This window comes from Podarcis muralis, chromosome 1 (assembly GCF_964188315.1).
Source record: "Podarcis muralis chromosome 1, rPodMur119.hap1.1, whole genome shotgun sequence".
Lineage (NCBI taxonomy): Eukaryota > Metazoa > Chordata > Lepidosauria > Squamata > Lacertidae > Podarcis > Podarcis muralis.
The window spans coordinates 75,175,112-75,198,352 of NC_135655.1; the positions used below are offsets into that span (position 1 = coordinate 75,175,112).

General features: G+C 39.8%; 1 protein-coding gene across 3 annotated transcripts in view; it reads left to right on the plus strand.

The window, feature by feature from the left end:
* TOLLIP (toll interacting protein) overlaps nt 1–19,442 on the plus strand; it is a 46,491-nt gene extending 27,049 nt beyond the window's left edge. For 2 of the 3 annotated variants that reach the window (XM_028734639.2, XM_028734659.2), the window contains exons 5-7: nt 1,471–1,561; nt 6,898–6,918; nt 16,053–19,442. In XM_028734639.2, the coding sequence (XP_028590472.1) occupies nt 1,471–1,561; nt 6,898–6,918; nt 16,053–16,267 (327 nt within the window). In that variant the 3' untranslated portion in view covers nt 16,268–19,442. The remainder of the gene's footprint in view (nt 1–1,470; nt 1,562–6,897; nt 6,919–16,052) is intronic. The other variant, XM_028734649.2, reaches the window with a different exon arrangement.
* The last annotated feature ends 3,799 nt before the right edge of the window (nt 19,443–23,241 follow it).

Consider the following 23,241-nt stretch of genomic DNA (forward strand, 5'->3'; position numbering starts at 1 on the left):
GTAGGGCTTTTATGCTGGCCCGTTTGAATGTTTTTCCCTCAGCATTTGTCAGGGGAAGATATCAAAACATTCCTAGAAACAAGAGATTCTGCAGATGTTCTATGAATGTCCCGGACACTGTAGAGCATATTCTCTTTCATTGCCCAATGTACAGTATGCCCCGTCAACGCGTGCTGTCCCCTCTTTTGGGTGGTCTGGAACCCCAGCAAGGTGAATGTGTGGGATTCTGCCTATCCGACGTTGACCAAAGGGTAACGGCGGGGGTAGCCGAGTTTTTAGTAGCAGTCCTCCAAGGAGCAGGTTAACAAGGAAAACCATTGATTCTATATGTATATATATATATATATGTATGTAGCCAACTGCTGCCTTTCTATATATATTTCAAGGCTTTTATATGTTATTTTCTCTTTTATGGTTTTATTTGTATAATGCCTAATAAAGGTTTGATAAGTAAGATAAGTAAGTATTAAAGCCCATGTAGTTCTGAAGAGATTGGTGTTTTTAGTTTTGATGTATCTCAAACCTGGGCTGAGCCTTTAAGGTTTTTGTGTAGTCCAGCAAAACCAAAATAATTGCAATTTTTTAGAAATTTCAAACCCTCATAACGTGAAAATGGGATGAGATAAAAAAATGAGATTTAAACTTAGTTTTGATCATTCAACAAGTTTACAAAATATTAAGAAAATTGGATGATATGAGGTAAAAAAGTTGGATCACTTGATATAGAATGACCCATTGTGTCCAACTAAAAATACTGTGTGTGTTATGGATAAACCTTTGGGAATATGAATATATAAGGTAATATTTTTTATGAGAGAGAACAATTATTAATGATGAAGGGCACTGAAGAGAATTTTGCTGATGGTCTTCATGTTTTGTTTCTAAACTGGGGAATGATATTTTTCTATAGCAAAATTTGTAAATGAAGCTTATTCCAGTCTCTCACATTGCGAGAAGTAAGAGTGTGCAAAAAGCAGGGTTTTATCCAGAAGTGGTTTGTAATTCATTGTGCAAGTACTTGCATAATGTAGCACAATGTCTTCTGTTTGCTTTTGCACACCAATTCACAAAGCAGCAGCACTAGCAGAATTTCTTCTACTTTCACATTTCTGGATCCGGGCCACAGAAATTATTCTGAAGCTCACTATTCTACCTCTGAAGCTCAGTATTGTACTCTGAGTGAAACAGTGCCTAAACTGCCTGCAATTTATCATAAAAGCATAACTTGATTTGAGCAGATGGAACTCTCTATTTATAGGTTATTATAGTTCCTTTGAAATGTCTTTTAATTCAATGGAACTCATTTAATTTTCCTGGGATGTGTTGGCACTTACTGACTTGTGCCAAAAAGTTGCTTCCTAGCCTTTGTATGGCAGGACTTAAGTGGTTTTGTGCATTTTCTTGCTGCTTTGTTTTGTTCCTAGAATAATTTTCAAATACTCATTTGTTTTGTTACCTTTTGATATCCAGTCCTTACCAGCTGCCATGATGATGCAGCCTCAGCCAGTGGTCCTGATGCCCACAGTGTATCAGCAAGGAGTTGGATATGTGCCTATAGCAGGTATGTTACTCCTTTTTCTTTTTAATTTGAGCTTTGAAAAACAAGTCTCTTGGAAATTGCTAATTTAAAACCAGAGGCAGAGTCAAGCTCTGTTCTTTGAAGTACCCAGCATTTAAAATCAAACATTCAGTATGAAACTATAATTTGGAGACTAATAAGGCACTTGCATGCTCAAGCTGTTTACAGATTTTCACAGAACTGAAGTATTTATACAGCTGTCAGTATGGCTACATTTTGAACAAGCCTTAGCGAGCCTTGGGTTTACAACCCACCCACCCCAGGCAATGACTGAGAAGAGATTAAAAAAACACTTCAAATTCTCTTTTTAAATGAACCACAGTTTGGTGTGTGGCCCAGACCCAATCTGTGGTTAATTTTAGTTATGGTTAGTGGTAACAGGCCAGCTTCATTAACTGGGTTTTGAAGTTGACTTGTTTCCACTAACCATAGCTAAAATTAGCAACAGTTGTTTGGCATCAGAGAACACAGGAATCTACATTTAATCTAAAGTACCATATATACTCGAGTATAAGCTGACCCGAATATAAGCCGAGGCACCTAATTTTACCACAAAAAACTGGGAAAACTTATTGACTTGAGTATAAGCCAGTTCACCACACTACAAACCTGGTGGTGGCGGCAGCAGCGGAGGAAGAACAAGAAGCCTGAAAGGGCTGATTTCGGGCTGTTCGTTCCTCCTCCACCGCTGCCAACAGCAGCAAAGGCAGAGGAGGAGGAAGGAGCAGTCCGAAAGGTCCCTCACTTGAGTATAAGCCAAGGGGGGCCTTTTCAGCATAAAAAATGTGCTGAAAAAGTCGGCTTATACTCAAGTATATACGGTTCTTGCTGTAACCACCATTAGCTAGCTGATCAGCGGTTACAGGTAACGCCTCTGAAGTCTGTTTAAGGGGAGTTGTTTGGATGCATACTGCATCCTCCAGATGAATAATCTGCAGAGATAAAAATGTTCTATTTGGAGGAAATACTTTGAATTCAATCTGCTTCCTCTAAGCAGAGAAAAAGAGCCCCCTCACTCCCTAGTGCAACCAATCCCAGCAGGGCTCCCTGTTGACTCAGATTAGGTGATCAGCACTGACAAGTAGCCCTGCTTGCAGAGGAAGAATTGGGAGTTCTTGATTGGTCCTTTGCTGCCATGGCTGTACCTGCCCACACCTAGTGTGGTTTGTGGGGGGTGGCATTGCTGTCCAAGTTGGACCCATCCTGGCCTATGTAGGCCCAGCAGCCAAAGGTTCCCCCCACCGCTGGTCTACCATGGTATCTGAATTGGTCCAGTATGTGGTGCACACTATTTTTGGCCAGACTACTTCTACAGGTTTATGTAGTGCTTCAAACAGTATCAAGTAAAAGTCAAAATAATCTGTTTTCAGTGCAATAAGTATTGCTGTGATAGAAGCATGTTTAATTTTTAATGTGAATGTCACAGGCCTCCTGTCGGCTTGTATTCATGAAAAGTTTCACATCCTCTCCCTCTCCTTTGACCTTGAACAAGTTTAGAAATGTTTAAAAAATTTATTTCCTCTTTATGTGAAAGAATGGATGTTCATTGGCATTGCTCCATATCTGCACATGTACATGGTTGTTGATCAACAGTGAAAACAACTCCAGGAGTAAAATGGATTAAACCGGCAGCTTGCCTTCTGGTCTATTGATTTTCCTAGTATTTAAAATTATGTGGAAGTAGTGGGCTGTGTTTAGGGTACAGGAAAACTGTGTGAACACAAGCTCCCCCATCCCTCGTGCACCAAAGTTCTTGCCATGCCATTTAGACTTGTACCTCCATAGTGAGGAGTTTTCTCCTATTGATCTTCAAAAATTATTTCTCCCTGCAAATATCTCCTTATCTTGCAATCCCTGTTTTCTGGTGCTACTGTACATAAGAATATTTAGCCTTTTATAAAAACAAATTTTCAACTCAGTATCCATTATGGAGTTGGGATGGCAAGATGTCAGCTTCTTCAAAGGCTGAAACTTTATGACATGTCTCACCAATATGATGATGTTCGACAAAAATTTGTGACTAAGGATCAGACTGAAGAGCGTATTTCATAATTTTTTCCTAAAATGTTTTTGTTGGGCATGATTTGTATATTTAAGCATTTCCCAAACTTCTGATAGTTGAGACTTTATAGCCTCTCTGCCTACCCCCTTTCTGCCCCCTTTCTACTTTTTTTAAGTGTCAAGTGAATGCACACAAGATAAATGCATGTAAGTTGCGAGCTTACTGTACACGGTGATAATAGTGATCAATTTAAATCAGTCATGCTATCTTTCTAGCTACGCTAGCATAGCACCTGTACTATGAAAGAATTCCACATTTGCTGATCACTTTTAGTTTATCAGGGCTATTGTCACAATTGAAGCTTATGTGACAGTACATATGTTAGTCTCTAAGGCAGGCATCCCCAAACTCGGCCCTCCAGCTGTTTTGGGACTACAACTCCCATCATCCCTGACCACTGGTCCTGTTAGCTAGGGATGATGGGAGTTGTAGTCCCAAAACAGCTGGAGAGCCAAGTTTGGGATGCCTGCTCTAAGGTGCTAGACAGTTTCTAAGACTGTCAGTTTGATGCTATGCTACGCTGTAATCTACCTGTGTATTTGCATGGTTATCTGTCTATATATTATGATGGAATAAAACACTTTGAATATTTCATACCATAGCATTCAACTTTTTGTTGGTTCATTTAGCAAAATGCCTTTTAAATTCACTTAAACCAGGGAAGGAAATGGCCCATGGGCTGTGTTGGGCCCTTGCTCCTTTATCCCACTAAGCAATTTGGGGGCAGGAGCGGGAAGACTGAACAACCCTAGCTGAAGAAGTTAAGTCATCTCTGGCTTCATTACTAATCAGATACATCATATTGCTTTTAACTGGTGGATATCTTTCATTCATAGTTTCACTTTTCACTTAAAAATATGGGGTGGCACTCAATGCTGGTAATACACAAACTTGACCCATTGAAATCATTAGCCTTAAATGACTTGTCCATGTATTTCAGTGGAGCTACTCTTGAGTATGACTAACATTGGATATCATCTCTGGTCATTAAAATGATTAGTCCATTGTGGAGCAATTAATTAGGAAAATCTTTTTTATTGATCTCTAGAAGGAAATGCTTTTTTCATTGTACTTGTTCTTAAATGAAGGCCTTAGCTCCAGCAACTAATATATATTTTGTTTAAAAAGTTTTTAAATACTGAACAATTGGCTTCAAGCCTTTAAATATCTATGGCATATTCTACCCAGTCTTTAGAACCCCTTCAATAATAAATCTTACTTTCAAAAACAAACTGGTCGTTTGAATTTGACTGCTGTAAACCCAAATTATTCAATCTGCCAGATGTGATAGAGAATGTCTCCCTCTTACTTCTACTTAGCAACTTGCAGTATTGTAAAAACAAGGGCACAACTTTGTAGTATTGCAAAACTCAGTTACCCTATATTTTGATGAATTGAAGAGCAGCGTATGTACATTGTCTTGCATATGTGTATGGAGTATTTCTGCAGTGAATGAATAAATATTACATTGCCAGTAGCATGTATTTTATCATACTTACAAAGCTTCAGTAGTGTGCTTCTTCAAGCCTCCGTTATTCATATTCCAGATGTCCTGTTAATAGCGCTGCAATCTTTATTCAGCTTATGCATTGGTGATATTCCTCCTCTGGATGTCTTGTTACAGCGAATAATATAGTATGTATCAGAATCATGTAGTCCATATTTGAGAAGAATGGTTCATTGCTGTCTAGTTCTTAGTATGATGTACAACTTCATTCAGCCTTTGCATGGTCTGTTGCAAGGACTGAGAAGTGTAAAAATTTCTGGCACTTTCACAGAATTTAGCCTTTTAACCTAGGCCATGGGTAGACAGTGTGATGCCTTCCATATATAACACCATAGACAACAACACCTATTGGACCCAGCCATTATGACAAGTTGTCACTTAAACCATATTGCAAGATTGGATGGTACTCTGCTTGATTGCTGGGAAGATGTGGTAGATAAAGCACAAGAGGTTTGGCTTAGGTTCTAAAATAAGAAAGAAAGAGATACCACATGGTGAGTGAGAAGTCTTAAATTGATTTGAAAGAGTCTTGATGCTGACTGATCTGTGTGACTGCAGACTTAGAGACTGGACCTAAAGATCAGATTCTGTAGAGAGCCAAAGGCTTTTGCTGATCAGGGACACTTTACTCATAGCTGTGAACTGCAAATGTGTGGCTTTGCAGTTGTCATCAATTAACAGGGTGTTTGTGATCTAGGAACAGGATAAGATTCTATCGTGCTGAGGAAACAGATACTTAGCAGGGGGGATATAGGCACAAAGGGGTTAGGATTAGTTGTACCTTGGCAGGAAGAGTAAACAGAGATGGACTGAAAAGGGGCTGTGCAAAACAGCCTGTGATGCCATTAAATATTTGTAAAGAAGTGAAGAGATACCCTGTTGTCCACCCTCTCTGGTGTGTGTGTGTGTGTGTGTGTGTGTGTGTGTGTGTACACAAAAAAAATAAAAAAATAAAAACTGTGTGTGTGATGGATGAAGTACAGAATGTCATCTATTCAGTCCCATTGACTCATCATTTTCAAAGGTTTCAGCAATTAATTAGATAAAATGCATCTTCTAAAATTCTGTAGTACATATGCAGTAAAAAAGTTGGACACCAGGTGTCATCATGATCTTCCAGCTGTAGACAGCAATACCTAAATTCTAATATGTATTTAGTTATGTTATTTGTAGAAGTTAGGTTTTCCACATTCGCAGGAGGAAGTCAAAGAAGTCTTTATTCTTGGATAGTAGAAATGGTTTTCTTCTAACAATTTTTAAAAACTGGAATTATTTTTTGGATCTCTACCCACCCATCAAAGTAATCAACTTGAATTGTGAAACTTATTCTTCATGTTTGGCATTGTTGGAATCTTACTTCCCCCATTCCTTTTACCACATGAAATATAAGGGTGGCTAGATGTAAAGAAGTGGGCTTATGTGTGGCAGGAACTAGGACGAAAGGAACGCTGATGATATGGGCAAGAAGAGAAATAGACAATTTGGGACAGTATTGTGTCCATAAAATGGAAATGGTGGACATTACTTAATCATTTCACAGGATGTAATGACATTGGGTAAGTGTAGATCACTAGATGAAAATATTCATAGGATTGCATGTTGCTGTTTGAAACAGCAGGCAAAATCCTGGCATCTAAAATCTGTAGTGTGTCCGAATTCAATCTCCTTGGAGGAAATTTCCTAGCATTAAGTAGAATAATGCCTGTTTTCCATGTTTTATTCCTTTCCCACACTTTCACCTGTCCTCAGGGCTTGAATACTTGGCTCTGGGTAAGTCTTCTTAATTCTTTTTGCATCCCATTCAGCAGGAACAAGAATTATGCATGAGGTCATGCAAACTGCTTTTTATTTGTATGCAATATGTTGCAATACAAGAAATTGCAGGTGGATGTCACAATACACCAATTTCAGAATTATTTCTTTTATCCTATGTGATTTCAGTGGGAAACAAAAATGTGTTAGAAAAATGGAAGGTAGTTCTTCATATAATAACAAATTTTGTTATTACAAATATTAGGTTTTGTTATTACAAATATTAGGTTTATTTATCTTAAAGTTGGCAGAAGTTTCTCTCCAAACTTTCCATTAGTGTTCTTGATGATATTAATATATATATTAGCATTAAGTTGTGTGTCCTCACTTTTTCCATACTCATTTATCACTCCATCACCTGACAGACTTACCCCTGGAAATTTGTATGACTTCACTTATTTTTAATAAAAGAAATTGCTTGCATTTGCAATAAGGCTCCAAAGTTTAAAAGTTATTTATCACTTGTCTTGTGAATTTGAAGGAGTCTGAACTTGTGCACTTTTGAGTAGGAAAGGGATGAACCTAGCAGAATTGTTTCTACCTTAGGGAAGAGATAGCTGTGTTGGTGTAAAGCAGAGTTTGGTGCCCAGCGGAAGGATGAGGAGTACGTACTACATACTCTATATTGCTTTATTTACAGTTCAAAGCAGATATATTACAGAAAGACATCTTGCCTCTGCAGAAGCAGAGAATGCTGCATCCTCTCTCCTCGGCAGCTTGGAGAGAATCACACAGTGAAAAACAGGAAACCAGTGTACGTCACATCCAGTCTCCCTTTCCCGTGAGAAACTCCAACAGTACAGACTGTGGAATGTAAACACCTGTCTCGTGACAAGCCTTTTCGCTGCACAGTGAAGGAAAGCAGAAACCAACATCCTCCCCCTTTCTGTGAACATCACTGGGCAGCGTGTTCGTACAACATCAGTACAAACCCAACTTCTGCACATAGGTACAGTGTTGATCCCTTGATACAATCTTGGACAATGCATCAGCAGGAATTTCATTACCTGGCATATAGGACACCGTTACAAGTCCCTTCTGAATACATTCCCTAGCATGCTGCAACTTTAATTGCAAGTGCTTCGTGCTTTGCTTACAACCTTCAGACTTCAGCAAAGCCAAACATGCTTTGTTGTCCTGGTACACCTGGATTGGACATTTGACAGGAATTTTCATGTCTTTGCACAATTGTATCAACCATTCACAATCCTTAAGTGAATAAGACAGTGCATTCAGTTCAGCTTCACAAGTACTTAAGCTAACTGTTGTTTGCTTCTTGCATGACCAATCAAACAGACCCTGATTGTACATGTAGCAAACTCCAGACGTACTTTTCCTGTCTGCAGTGTCACTTCCAAAACTTGCATCTGCAAATATTTCAAGACCACCAGACTTCTGATTGTTAAGTCTCAGTCTGTAATGCATAGTGCCTTTCAAATACCGCGCTATGCGTTTCAGAGCTTTCCAATCCTTGACACTAGGATTGTTGACTTGTCTGCTTAGCAAATTACAGCTAACAGCAATGTCTGGTCTTGAACATCTGGCAATGAAGTTTAGCTTGCCTAGCACACTTCTGTACAGTGTAGTGTCAGAAAATGCTTCTTCAGTGTCATCTACCTGATAACCTGTTGTCATCGGTGTGTCTACAGGGTTAGCATCCATCAGGTTTAGTTTGCTTAACACATCAGCAATTTTCCGTGACTGGTGTACTAGAATGTTACCATCTTGATCTCTCTCTATTTCTAGAGATAGGTAGTTGCTTACCTCACCAAGATCTTTCATGTCAAAGTGCTCTTTCAGTTGAGCTAGGGCGTTATTGTACATTGCGACATCTTTCCAAAAGAATAATAAATCATCAACATAAAACAAACAGTACAGTTTCTTTTGCCCCTCCTCTTTGACAAATACACATGGATCAGCTTTCCCTTGCTGAAAACCTAGAGAAAACAATACTTCAGTGAGTTTTGTGTGCCAACACCGTGCACTTTGTTTGAGACCATAAAGGGATTTCTTCAGAGCACAAACAAATCCCTGTTTTACCTGTACGCCATCAGGTGGAAGCATATAAAGTGATTCATCCAGAGATCCGTACAGAAAAGCTGTATTAATATCATGGTGACTAATGTGTAGATTTTCCTCTGCAGCTAGCTTGAGCATAAGCCTAATGCTTTCATACCTCACTGTGGGTGAGTAGGTCTCGTGATAGTCTTCACCTGGTACCTGTGCAAAACCTCTGGCTACCAATCTGGCTTTGTGTCTGACTATCTTGCCATTTTGATCTGTCTTCGCTTTGAAGACCCATTTGCTTCCAAGCAGTTTCATTCCTGGAACTACTGGAACTAGCTCCCATGTTTTGTTCCTTTCCAAGGAATCAAGCTCAGCCTTCATGGCATTTAACCACGGCTCAGCTTCCTTTGAATCCAAACCCTGGATTTCTTGGAAACTTGAAGGTTCAAATACCTTCTTGGAGCTTTTAACAGCTGTTACTGCTATCGTAGCAAACTCATCAGCAAATCTCTTTGGAGGTTTGCCTTTTGTGGCTCTCTGTGACCTACGAATTAGCCTTAAGTCTTCAACACTCTCCTCTTCCTTCTTGGGAGAAAAACGACCTATTGTGAACAATGGTTCCTCCAATTCTTCTCGATCAGAGCTTTCAGAGGGTCGCATAGAGGCTTTCGCACTCTTGAAATCCTCTGAATCACCTGATTCAGTTTCAGATTCAGACTCAGAACCTTCATCAGTGGGTTGTTGTGGTTGCTTTTGACTATCCTCAGTCTCATCACCATCATCAGGATAACATTGGAAAATTCCCACATTCTCCCCCCACTTTGCATTGTACTCAACACTTCTCGTGAGCTTAATTGTCTTAGAGTCAGTCATCATTATTCTGTAAGACCCTTTCTGATAACCTAGAAAGATACCATGCAATCCACGCTTGTCTAACTTGGAGTTTTGTGGTGAATGAATCCACATGTCAGAACCAAATATTTTCATGTGTTTGATGTATGGCTTCTTGCCAAACATCTTCTCATAGGGGGTACAACCAATCGCTGAAGATAACCTGCGATTGTAACTGTAAACAAAACACGAGAGAGATTCGGCCCAATAACTCTCTGGAAGATTGGCATCATGCAGCAAGGTTTTTAACCCTTGAAGCAATGTCTGATTTGCCCGTTCCGCAAGTCCATTCTGCCATGGCGAGCGAGGACTAGACAAATCGTGTTGAATTCCTTTCTCAGTCAGAAAAGTTTCAAACTGCTGAGAAGTGAATTCTCCCCCGCGATCACTGAAAAGAGTCTTTATCTTCTTACCATGCACATTTTCCAACCAAGCACAGAATTCCTTGAACCTAGGAAAAGCCTCTGATTTCTGCTTGAGATTGTACACAAAAATATACCTCGAAAATGCGTCAATGAGAACCATGAAGTACCTATTTCTACCCAAAGAGGGCGATAGTGGTCCAACTAAATCAGCATGAATAACCTGGTATGGTTCCGTAGCTTGCCTACTAGACACCTTACCTTTCGCAGCCATTTTCACCTTGTTTGCTGCGCATGCCTTGCACTTCATGTGGTACCTGCAGGGTTTAATAGTCATACCTTCAACCAAGGCAGGCATTTTAGATACTGCCTCAAAATGCAAATGACCAAATTTTCGATGAAAATCATGAATACATTCTGCATGCAAACTTTTGTTTGAACCTGCAATGCAACAAGTGTCATCCTGCACAACATCATCATAATACAAAACAAACAAACGATCAACATATTCAGCATGCAATACATAATCATTTTTCTTTGTGATGATGCACTTCTTGTTCTTGAAGGACACGTCAATGTTCCGCTCATTCAGCTGTCCAACGCTGAGAAGATTATGTTTGGCGTCTGGCACGTAAAGGACATTCTGTATCGACAAGTCCAAACTCTGAAGAACAACAGTTCCGTAGCCTTTACTGGGAATAGTGTGGTCATCCGCCTGGTGAATCGCACCTTCCTGCGGTGTAAAAGACACAAACAGTCTTTTATCATTGCACATGTGGTGGGTCGCCGCCGAATCAACAACGAAGAAAGATCTAGACGTCTTCTGGACCTCTGCAACCTTTGGAGTGAAGCGTGAAACCATAGCCTTGTGCTGCATTGTCCTAGACACCGGACCTTTGCCTTTGCCTCGGCCTTTTCCGCGCGATGAGCTTTCGCTGCGCTGCTCTGTCTTGGCCTTGGGATATCTGCATTCCCTCTTCATATGGCCTAGACGTCCACACGAGTAGCATTTCACTGCCTTCAAAGCTTTGGCGCCATCTGGTGGTTCCACTGCACTATGGGATGACGTCTGTGAAGACTCCCCCTTGCCCATGCAGCTAGCACCCCGGCGATCTGCTTCATTTAAAACCACGGCAGTAACAAAGTCCACTGTCAGCTGAGCTGTTGGCTGCACAGCAATCTGGGTTGCAACAGACTCCCAACCTGAACCCAAAGATTGTAGTATCATGAAAGAATACACAGCCTCTGGAAAGTTGAGTCCTCTCTGTTGCAGCTCATGTCTCAGATTTTGCATCTCCATCAGATGTAAACGCACATCTCCACCTTCAGCAAGAGCCATATTATGCAGCTTGTTAAAGTAAAACATAGTAGATCCAGCTTCTGTCCTTAAGTGAGCCTCCCTCAAAGATTCCCAAATTTCTCTGGCTGAGGTCTTATCACGCAATAGACAGAGCTCTTCTGGGGATACTATCAATGTAAGTGTTCCCCGTGCTTTGGAATCCTTAGCTTTCCATGCATCTGTAACTGGAGCTGGGGGGGTTTCTGTAATCACCTCAAACAAACCCTCTTTCCGCAGAATTGCCTCTGCATACTGAACCCAGTCCGTATAATTTTTCTTGTTGAGCTTAGGAATCCCACAAGCATCCTGAAGGGCCATCATGACTCTGGCATTAGCCTCCAGCGTTATATATGCTGCTTTAAATCTTGCTGCGTCACTTAAAGCGCACTTAAAAGTTACTTTCGATTTCCCCAGCATAGTAACTTGTGCCTGGGAGCCTTTTGCCTTTTGCCTATTCCCGGCAAAACGGCTTTAAAAGTTCAAAGTCCAGCCATAAAGCCATTAACTGGAAGCTGGCAGTCTGCCCGGAGCAGTAGTACATACCTCATCAATCACTTTTACGCGCAGAGCAGATTCCAATCCGATCTGTCCCTCTGCATTCCGATGCTTTGCCGGCACTCCGATTCGACTTCTGGGCCCATAACCACGTGTTGGTGTAAAGCAGAGTTTGGTGCCCAGCGGAAGGATGAGGAGTACGTACTACATACTCTATATTGCTTTATTTACAGTTCAAAGCAGATATATTACAGAAAGACATCTTGCCTCTGCAGAAGCAGAGAATGCTGCATCCTCTCTCCTCGGCAGCTTGGAGAGAATCACACAGTGAAAAACAGGAAACCAGTGTACGTCACATCCAGTCTCCCTTTCCCGTGAGAAACTCCAACAGTACAGACTGTGGAATGTAAACACCTGTCTCGTGACAAGCCTTTTCGCTGCACAGTGAAGGAAAGCAGAAACCAACAAGCTGCTGTCAGAGGACCACAGTACAAATAATCCTTGAAATAAATTAAAGTAGCTTTTCCATACTTGTGGTCACTCTTTGAAAGGAGGGCTAGTGCCTGAATGTTCGTTTTCCTACTCTGGGCTGGAGAAAGGACTTTGTGAACTAAGAGGTGGTACCTCTAGCATGTCTAGTGCCTTTTGAACATAATAACAAAAGAAAGGAATGTCAAACAGTACCTTGTCTTCCACTAGTCTGTACCATTTTTATATGTTTCAGTACACGTTTTATGTTCAGGACTTGCCCTACGCTGTTTTCAAAGATGACTCCTGTTTCAGGCGTGGCATTGGCACAGAGTTGTCAAAGTAACCATGAATTTCTTACATTTCTCCTATGCTAAATCTGGGCCTAGTTCAAGTGAGAGCATGGCCAATTTAATGCCCAAGCTTAACTGTTTCCATTTGCAACCATTTTACCTTGGTTCTGGATTTCTGTGCTGAGGAGAATGGTGGTTGCGCTACAACACCAAACAATCTTAAAATTAAAAGTTGTAAAGCTGTGGAAGGGCAAAAATCATATCCCATTGGGTTCTCCAGTAAACCATTTTGCCATTAATTTGCTTGCCTATTAGATTTTAAATCATCTGCTTTCATCTTTGCTTTTGATCAATTGCTCCACAGATAAGCTCAGTTTTGAAGTGTTATCAACCTGGCTTTACCAAGCCGCCTAAAGACAGATTGCATTCACAAAACTGCCACTGGGTACTTAATGCCCATTTGACTGTGATCTGGAACGTACACACTTGGTCAATATGCATCAGTGACAGATTAGTTTTTTATCAACTTGGGGGCAGGGACGAAACCTGCTAATTTGCTTCTTTAGAAATAACTACTTTAAAGTCAATTTCATCAGGGCTACCCAACACTGACTGTAATATGGGACTTGTCAATTGCCTCTGAGGAGATCCTAAGCTCCAGTACTATCTGGCTTATTGCAGCAGTGATTTGCAAGTCCTATTTGTCATGTTGCCGTAAAAATGGGGGGGGGGGAGGAGTGAAAGCTACTTAGGCTGCATTCCCCCTTTCTCCTTTGTAAAATGTTGGTTGTGGCCCATAGTGCAACACCGTATGACTTGAAATCAGGAGTATTGTGACATCCTCACTGTTAACTGCAGTATAAAAATGTCCAGTCAAGTGTCTCTTTTCTCGTTTAGTAAATGTTCAATGTCCAGAATTTGGGAGCAGGCACAGGGTGGAGTTGGGGGATATAATGCAACTGTTAACATTTTTATCTGTCCTGGGAATTATCTCTGACCTCCATCATAGGTATTGACAGAAGAAAGTCTCTAAAAGATAAAGAAAGTATGGAGCAGCATTTTAAGTAAGATACAGAGATGCTCATGAAAGTTAGATTCCACCCCTCCTGTTTGTGGCATTTGAATGTGTTCCACTGATAAACGTTGATAGCTTTGACTTTTCCTTAGGAAATTTTGAGGGGGTTAGGGTACTGGGATATGAAGGCACTTGACTGTACTAGAATTTTGTTTTCAATTCTGCAGTATTTTCTTTCCACTTGAATACATTTATTTTCAAGACAGTTTTCATTGCTTGTTTGTAAATAGCCAGTGTGCATTATCAAACACATTGCCATTTTTGCATTTATGTTTTATTAAATGCCAGTGCTTATGCCTGAATGCTTCTTGCTGCAGCCATGCTCGTGCATTGAGACCAAACCTGTTTCATAAAATTTGAAATACATCCTTTGTAAGTAGGAAATAACATCCCATGAACAACTCTGTGTACATTGAAATACGTATTATTCAGTACTAGTGTTGATCAGTTTTAATTCAGGTAGGTTATTTCATAAATAATTGAAGTGTCTGTCTTGTGACAAGAAAATAATTTTAATGTTACTTTTACTTTAATTGGCAACATTGATTGTCAGATTATTAGGAGCTTTGTTTCTTGCACAGAATGAAAATCACAACAAAAGAAAGCTTTTAGACTCACACAAGTGTACTCTTAAGAACTGAGTTGTGCCAGACAAGAGTATACAATCTAGAGCTGGGTTGGGAAACTGGAGCCAGCTGGCATACAAAGCTCCTTATTTCCCCTACCCATCATGGGCAAAGTATGAGAGGCGAGCTTACCCACTTGTCAATCTCTTAATGTCAGGTGATACATTTTTGCATAATACTGTTGACGCACCCCTTTGAGGAACTGCTGATTGTTGGTACTTGCATAACTGTCCACAGAAGTGGGGAGGATCAATGGGTCATTGTGCCTTGCATAATGATGTATACAGAAGCTCTGGCGATCCCCTAATGGTTAGCACTTGCAAAAAACCATTTTTGCCTAACTGTGTCTACCTGACCCACACTTGATGTCATATATGTGGCCTCGGCCTGCCAGCCACGGATTCCTCACTGCTGATCTACAGGCTTGTGCAACTTTGGATGAGGTCACATAATAATCTGAAGAATTCATCATGGACTTTTGGCAGTCTGGATTGCAGCTAATTTGAATGTTATACATTTTCTGCAACTTCAACAGCTTCTCCCAAATAGTTTTCGTAATGACCTCTTCTCATAGTCCTGATAGTTATATTGCATTTTGTCAACGATGGAGTTATCACCTAGTCTATATAGTGACTAAGAACAAATCAGTTAATTTATACATTTGATTTCCAATCAAAAACATTTGTTCTGATTTTTGCTTTTACTGGCTGTAACGTCAAGATGGTAGGAACACTTCTTGTTAACAATATCAGCTAGTGGAATCATTAACATCTTGTGTCTTCAATATCATTATTACCTCTCCAATAGTGCAAATTGTGGCTGATACTGATGCATTTATCTGTGGTTCAAGGTTACCTTTTTATAGCAAAATCCTGTTCACTATCTAAACTTAAGGTTAGGGGCAGGAATTGTATTAATAGGATCCAGCGTGAAATATTTAGGAGGCAGTATTTTCTGTTCAGGAGTGCCTGGCGTGCTGTGGTCCATGGGGTCACGAAGAGTCGGACACGACTAAACGACTAAACAACTACAATTTTCTGTTTAAGCACAAGGACTGCATGGGGACTAACCAGGTTTTCAGATTTTTGGCATTAGTAGCCAGTTTTTAGTTGCTTGGCAACTTCCAGTCTTGTAAATAGCTAATTTTCCAAAATAGCAAATGGGATCTTTAATTAAAATAGTTCATTCTTGTGTTTGTTGGTCTGTGATTTTACATCTAGAACATAATACCATTACTAAACAGGAAGGTTTTACCCACTAAACACTTTGAACTTGTGGAAAGTTAGGCCTAAGGGTCGTATTAACCTAGGGATGGGGAATGTTTGGTCCTCCTGATGCTGTTGAACTGTAATATCCATCATCTCTGGTCATTGATGCTGCTGACTGGGACTTGAACAGCATCTGAAATGCCACTGGTTCCCTATCTCTGTCTTAACTGTGCTTTAACTCCATGAGTTTGATGGTATTTGAAAGCTATTTCATAATTTTTAAAAAATACTTGCCAGTCTTCCTCACCTGTGTCTCTCTATTTTCCAGGAATGCCTACCGTTTGTAACCCAGGCATGGTACCTGTGGCTGTTCCACCTCCCGCTGTCAACCCTCAGCATGTATGTAATGAAGAGGATTTAAAATCTATCCAGGACATGTTCCCCAACATGGACAGAGAAGTAATCCGTTCAGTGCTAGAAGCCCAGAGAGGGAACAAGGATGCTGCTATCAATTCCTTGCTTCAAATTGCAGAGGAATCTTAGACCATCTGCTCATTTTCAATCTTCATTGTTACCCTTACTTTTGATTTGCCAAGCCCAGGGATTTAGGTAGAGGAAGAATTTCCTGAGAAAGCATCCTGTCTGAGAGATTGTGTTCCCATTTTGTTGGTGGTGGTTGTTGGACATTTGCACATTTTGTTTTTACATATGTTCTATAGAAATCTCAGCCATTTTTATTAATATATCAGTTCTGTCATGTATGGCTGCATTGGTTTGAGAGGTGGAGTTGGAGCATCTATGCTGCTTTTTTTCCTTTCCCCATTTTGGAAAACAAACACACACAAGCTTATTCACCTAGTTTTGACACTATGCATTCTGTTGTCATAAGAGATAGAGTATAGGTTGAGTGATCACAGCAGACTACTGTTCAACAGGGGTTTTTCTTAAAAGTTCCCTCCTTCTGTCAAAATAATATTTGTCTGAAAAGTGATTACACAGTGCCCTTCAGCAGGTTCAGCAATTTATAACAATTCTTAGTATAGACGAACTGGCTTTCCTGTAACTTTTGTGATCTTTCTAATGAGAGATACCATTGCTCAACCTATTAATCGGGCACCAATGCAATATATTTGTTGAGTTTTGTTTGTTTAGAGATAGCTACTCTTATTGGATGTGCTGCTGTGCATCTGAAATCTGAAGTTAATTGTTTCTCGGGCCACAGTAGCAAAGACTGGAGGAACAGGGTTATTTCCTAATATGCTATTGTGTTTACTTGCACTGTCCTTGCTTCTACATTTGTGAGACATTCAAAAAGATAAAGATGAGAAGATTTTATACTTGGGAAAATTTGGCATCACATTTTAATAAATGTCCTTATGATCAGTTACCATAAAATAATAATAATGCTTTAAAAGAAATTTTCATTTTTCATCCATAATCATTTGTTATGGATGAAATATTCTATTTTTCCATTTTGAGAAAAAAAATTCAAGGCATAATACCAGTACGATATACACAGTCATTACTCATTGAGTACCAGTTGGCCTTAATTCCATCAAAACTGAGGCATGTGAAAAATCCATTGTCACAAATGAGGCAAACCAAATTTAAAATACAGTCCCAGTATGTTGGAAGAGGGGAATTGTACATATTCATTGTGTATTGTTAGACCTGCAGAACTTTAGAAGAGGACAATTTTTTTCTGTTTAATCAGTTCCTTTCTTGTTTGGCAAAAAAGCAAAGTAATGCACTTTAATATGCACATTTTTTCTAAATGTGCTGTTTGGCTTATTGATGGGTTTAAAACATTTTAATTACTTTCTGTAATTGCCAGCCATACTTTGTACTTTCTCAAGTGTTTGAACACAGTTCAGACTCTCACATTGGTTGTGACTTTTATCACTTTGGAAAAATAGTGTGCATGTTTTTGCCCCCCCCCCCCCCCCGCCCAAATTCTTGCTCCGCTCCTGCAAGCATTCAAAAAATTGTCCACTAGAATACTTCATCATATCATCATAAGTACTCCTGGCACAGTCAGCTTATAGTTCAAATATTTATTTTTTTAATGATTAAAATATAGGGGAGGAAATGATTTTTAAATACAGTACCAAAAATTTGTGTGTTTTCTTTCTGTTTGTTGCTTAAAACGTATGTATCCTTCCATCTAGCTAGCAGACTTGCATCTGTGAGCATTTATTCCCTCCTCCGCCTTCCTATCCTTCTGTTGCTTTTTAAATACATGAATACAATCTGCTGCAATGTGTGTATTTTACAACATCCTCTAGATCAGTCTTTAACAACTTGATGCCCTCCAGCTGCTTTGTATAACTCCCAGCCAGCATGGCTTTGGGCAGTTATAGTCCAAAACATCTGAAGGGCACCAGACTGGCAAGGGCTGCTCTAGACCGAAGAAGCTTGTGTGTCCATCAGAAAATTAGCTTGGATACTTTCTTCATCTTTTACAATACTTTCAGATCAAACTTTTATCTAATGGCATACATTGTCAGTAGCATCATAGTACAGATAAGTCTTGTGGCATTTGTGAACTAATATATTTTGAGAACTCAGACGTACTCAGCGGAAAGCCTGGAATAACAATTTGATGTTTGGGAAAATCTGCTGTAGCATTATACCCATAGAATAAAATGGACTGTGTAGTTCTAGAAAACGACATCCAAGTACTTAAATAGAATTATTATTAAGATTATTCTGGAGATGGTTTTAAAGGGTTTCTTTTAATTTAAGGAAGATCCTGAATTGTAAACTCAGTGAAAACAGTTGAGAATGCACTTTCACAATAAAGACATAAATAGGAATGGGAGTGTTATGACTAAATTCAGTTTCTGGAAGGTACAAGGATATGAGACCTTTGAAAAGTCTGGGAAGCTTTAGTAGTGGTTCTTAAGCTGCATTTTTAAACAATAGTGCAGAGAGAACCATCGAAGAACATGGGTAGTAAATATGATAGATTGCTATTAACATGTTCCTCTATCATGAAGAAAACAATGACAACACACAGTCCTGTATTAAATTAATGTCCTGCATTCAATGACTACTACGTATCATTAAAGTTTAAAGGGGTAATTGCAAGCATGGCTACAGTTATATGCATATCTTTTCTTGATAACTACCGGGATTTCCCCCGATCCTTCAAACATGTGTTTGGAAGTAATCCCCGTGGATTTTAGTGAAATTTGCCTTCAGATCAATGGGAATAAGATTGGGGTGCAAGTTGCTGATGTGTGAACTGAAATGCACTAGTCACCTGTTAAGTAAAAGAAATGCTGTGCAACGCACAATTCTCAGTACAATTTCTCATATGCTCCGTTTAAATGAACATCATGTTCAGCTTTGTGCATCTGGCACAGCATTCCTCCACAGCCGGAAGAACTCTGCTGAAGACTCAACTGGTATTCGCACTAGCTTCAAACCTGCCAAGGACCTGTGAGTGGGTTAAATACAGGAATATTTTTGTCTAGCTAGATGCTTGCCACCTTCTTCTCTACTGCTGTGTGAGTGTGTGCTGATGGTTCCAAGTGTTTCCCTTTGCAGATATTATTGCTTGTGTTGACTGACCTGTAATACTGTATAGAGGATGTTTTGCTGTAATAATTCTGAAGACATTGTTTTTTACTGTATTGAGGTTCAGATGTTTGTCTCTTGCATTGTAAAATATTTTATCCCATTCTATCTAATTTAATAAATGTGTACCAAACCATGGGAAAGTGTTTGTTTTTAATAGGCGACATTATGTTCCAGAGGCAAGGAATTATATTAAATGAAATGTAGACAATTTTTAAATCCAGCTATTACTCACTGAAGCTAATAGGACTAATGTAAGTCTGTTGCTACATTGAGTAAAACACAACCCCAAATATTGTAGGCCACAGAGACTTTCCTGGTATTTGTTTATACTTAGTGGAATATCCATACTGCAAGAATAGTTTGTTTGAAGGAGAGTGAATCATTTAAGAATCTGTGTGGTGAAGTGGCTGGTGGGTGTTGCAGATGAACCCAGGAGATAGAGGTTTGAGCCCATTCTTCCTTTCAGTCACACTGCTGTTCTTGTGAAGTCATATTTTCTCCCTCAGTTTCTTGGTTAATACAACAGGAATAAGAGGGATTTGCCACACAGGGTAGTTTTGTGGGGCAAATAAAATGAAGTTAAATTGCAGTACTCAGGAAAGGGGTATTTTATAAAATTAAACTTTTATTACTACTGTCTAGTAGTGATTATGCAATTTAATATAATTTGTAGGCTGCATGTGCCTGTGTTACAACCCTTAACACTTTATACATTACCTCTCTCTGCTGCTGATGAGCTGGAGTGTCTTACGGCACTGTTTGTATATCATTGTTTGTGATACTCCACTCAAATGCTCTCATTTGGGGAATAGTGTGTCCTAAGTGCAATTGTGTGCAAATGTGGAAAAGTGGATGAAATAGACAGATTTATGACTGCAATGCTAAGCGTGCATAATTGGAAAGATAATGCATTGAAATTAATTGTACATATCTGAAAAGGGATGATTAGTACTGGACTACATGATGAATTTAAGGGACGCGGGTGGCGCTGTGGGTAAAGGCCTCAGCGCCTAGGGCTTGCCGATTGAAAGGTCAGCGGTTCGAATCCCCGCGGCGGGGTGCGCTCCCGTTGTTCGGTCCCAGCGCCTGCCAACCTAGCAGTTCGAAAGCACCTCCGGGTTCAAGTAGATAAATAGGGACTGCTTACCAGCGGGAAGGTAAACGGCGTTCCGTGTGCTGCGCTGACTCGCCAGATGCAGCTTGTCACGCTGGCCACGTAACCCGGAAGTGTCTCCGGACAGCGCTGGCCCCCGGCCTCTTGAGTGAGATGGGCGCACAACCCTAGAGTCTGTCAAGACTGGCCCGTACGGGCAGGGGTACCTTTACCTTTTACATGATGAATTTACTCCATAAAAGGTTGCCTATCCAGATATTGCTGAAACATTGGTTTTATTTTTTCAGTTATAGTCTATATGTTGGTAGGATATCCGATGAAATCAGAGTTGTTTTAAATTAACACCTCCAGGTATTTTCAGTAGTACATTAATTTAAATACCTGTTTCCCGGAAAAGCAATTTTAACAATGGCTTTTAATATATATATAATAAAATCAAAGAGCAAATTGCATGAGTAACATCTGTCACATCTCAATTTTTGAACAGTTCGCACAATCGGGCATGTCTTTATTGCAAGATTGTATACTCAGGTACCAAACCACATGGTGAAACTAGTGTGAGCAGTTATATGGAGACATCCTCAGTCATCTGACATGCACTTTGTTTTGCTCCTGAGCTTTGAGAAGCAAACAACACCTCAAGTTGTCCTTGTGCACTTAGTGCTTCAGGCAAGCCTTTGGTGGTAATTACATTAGTAATTCAGTTTAATTGAGTTGTGTAGATGGCTCTTAGCAGAGCTTCATGATGGTAAAATATTTGAAACTACCTATGCCACATTATAATCTAAGAGCCCTATAGAGCTTCCTTGGTAGTGATTACAAGCTCGCTACATGGGAAGAAAATTATATCTCCTCTCCCTCATGTGCTAGTCTCCCAAAGCATATTGTTTTGCTCTAATCAAGCCTGAAGTGGTTCCAGTAAATGATACAATATCCTGTCAAGATTAATAGCGGCACAATGCAAATGATGCTTAAATGGCTTTCTGGTATTCTCTGGGCCAGAAGAGTTTGCCATCTTTTGAAGCAAAATAATATGGTGAGGAGGAAGAGGAAAGGAGCTACTTTCTGAAGGGAGTCCATTATACTTCCATTTTTTTTACTTTTAGGTAATCAATAGTGACTTGTTTTTACTTCAATAACAAGTTCCAAAAATGAGAAGGGGGAAAATTGAATGGACAGAATTCAGCACAGAATCTGGAAATAACAGAAGAGGTTCTGTTATGGATCAGGAATTGTTTTAAGTAGCAGTATTCAAAGTTTTGGAAATAAATTGATCTCTAACTATAGGGATGTGGAAAGTAGAGCTCCCCAAGGATTAGTATTGGGATCTTTGCTTTGGTAATAGGCTTATAAACAATATAGAGTTAGTAGGGGTGAGCAGTGTGGTGACTAACTTCTCAAGGGCATTTGTATGGGCTCTGTGGAAAACAGGATTCTGGACTGGAAAGGCCTTTGGTGTAATCCAGCAGGACTCTTCCTAAGCCCCCCCCCCTCAGTCATCTACTACATTCCAAAATGGTAATGTTTTCCTTCATGTTACCCGATATTCCTCTGCTGTAAATTGAATTGAAACAATTTCTACACAGGAAAAATAATAATAGCCTAAGGGTGCCATAGGTTGAAACTAAAAGGAAAAAGTTCTCAGTGAATATTCTTGATGAGGTGAGTGAATGTTTTTGGTAACTGAAGTGATAAATCTGATTATGCCTTGAAGCATAATTACTAACTTGGAAGTCTTTTGCAGAGCCATAGCTAGGTGATCTTGTGCCCTGGCAGAACCCTTCAGATTGCGCCCCTTAGCCATGGACAAGTTAGCTCTTCCGCCTCTCCTCCACACACCCCTCCACGCATTCAAGTCACCCTCTATTTAAAACCATTTCTTAAGAGGCAATAATCAATATTTATATTTATGGACATATTTTTGCGCCCCCCCAAACACCTTCACCCCTGGCAGGGGCCCACCTCGCCACGCCCTAGCTATGGCCCTGGTCTTTGACATCTTAATGACTCTTGCAGCTTCTTTTTAAAAAATAAAAAATAAGCCAGTTGGATTAAGTATTAAGTTCTGTGTTAATGTTTTTCTAACTCTTTGATGAAAATAATTTCAAAATGCAGAAAATGAACTCAAAAAGGTTCCCATTATCTCTCATGGGTGTGTTTTACTTCAAAAGAAGTAGGAGATTGTTTTATGTGGCACTTAAGAGTTTCAGCAGTGTTGCTCAGCATGGAGGCAAAAGAGCCGTGTTCCTTGTTGTTGACCTCAGGGCATCGCCTCCTGTAATGTAATCTAGATGTCATTTTCGAGGCCTGCATGTTTCATTATAAGCTAGGCAAGGAAACATGAATCCTCATGTTTTCCTTATATTAAATGAACATCATAACCAATTAGCTCAGTCAAAGGCACCAGAATTGTGCTTTCAGATTGAAGGCTTGCTACTGTCACCACCACTCACTGAATATAATCGTTACACCAGCTGAGAAAATCGGGAGAACTTAATTAATATAGCATTGCAGCACAGTTGGCTGTAAGCGAACAACATGGCCACAAGGGCTCCAGTGTGTCTGGATCTCCATAAAAACACCCTTCGATTCAGAGATACAGGATGTAGAACATAGCAACTTTTGTTGCTTTGAGCTTTCAGGAAGAATGCTGATTTTGTACCATTGGTTAAAAGAGAAAGTGGATCAGAATATCTTTACTGTGAATATGGAATAATACCAGATTTGGGCTTTCTCTGCTTTTGGAAGGCTTTCCATTGTTCTTTAAAAAGTGCATGAGATGCTGCACATTAATATGCAACTCTCGAGTCTCCATCGG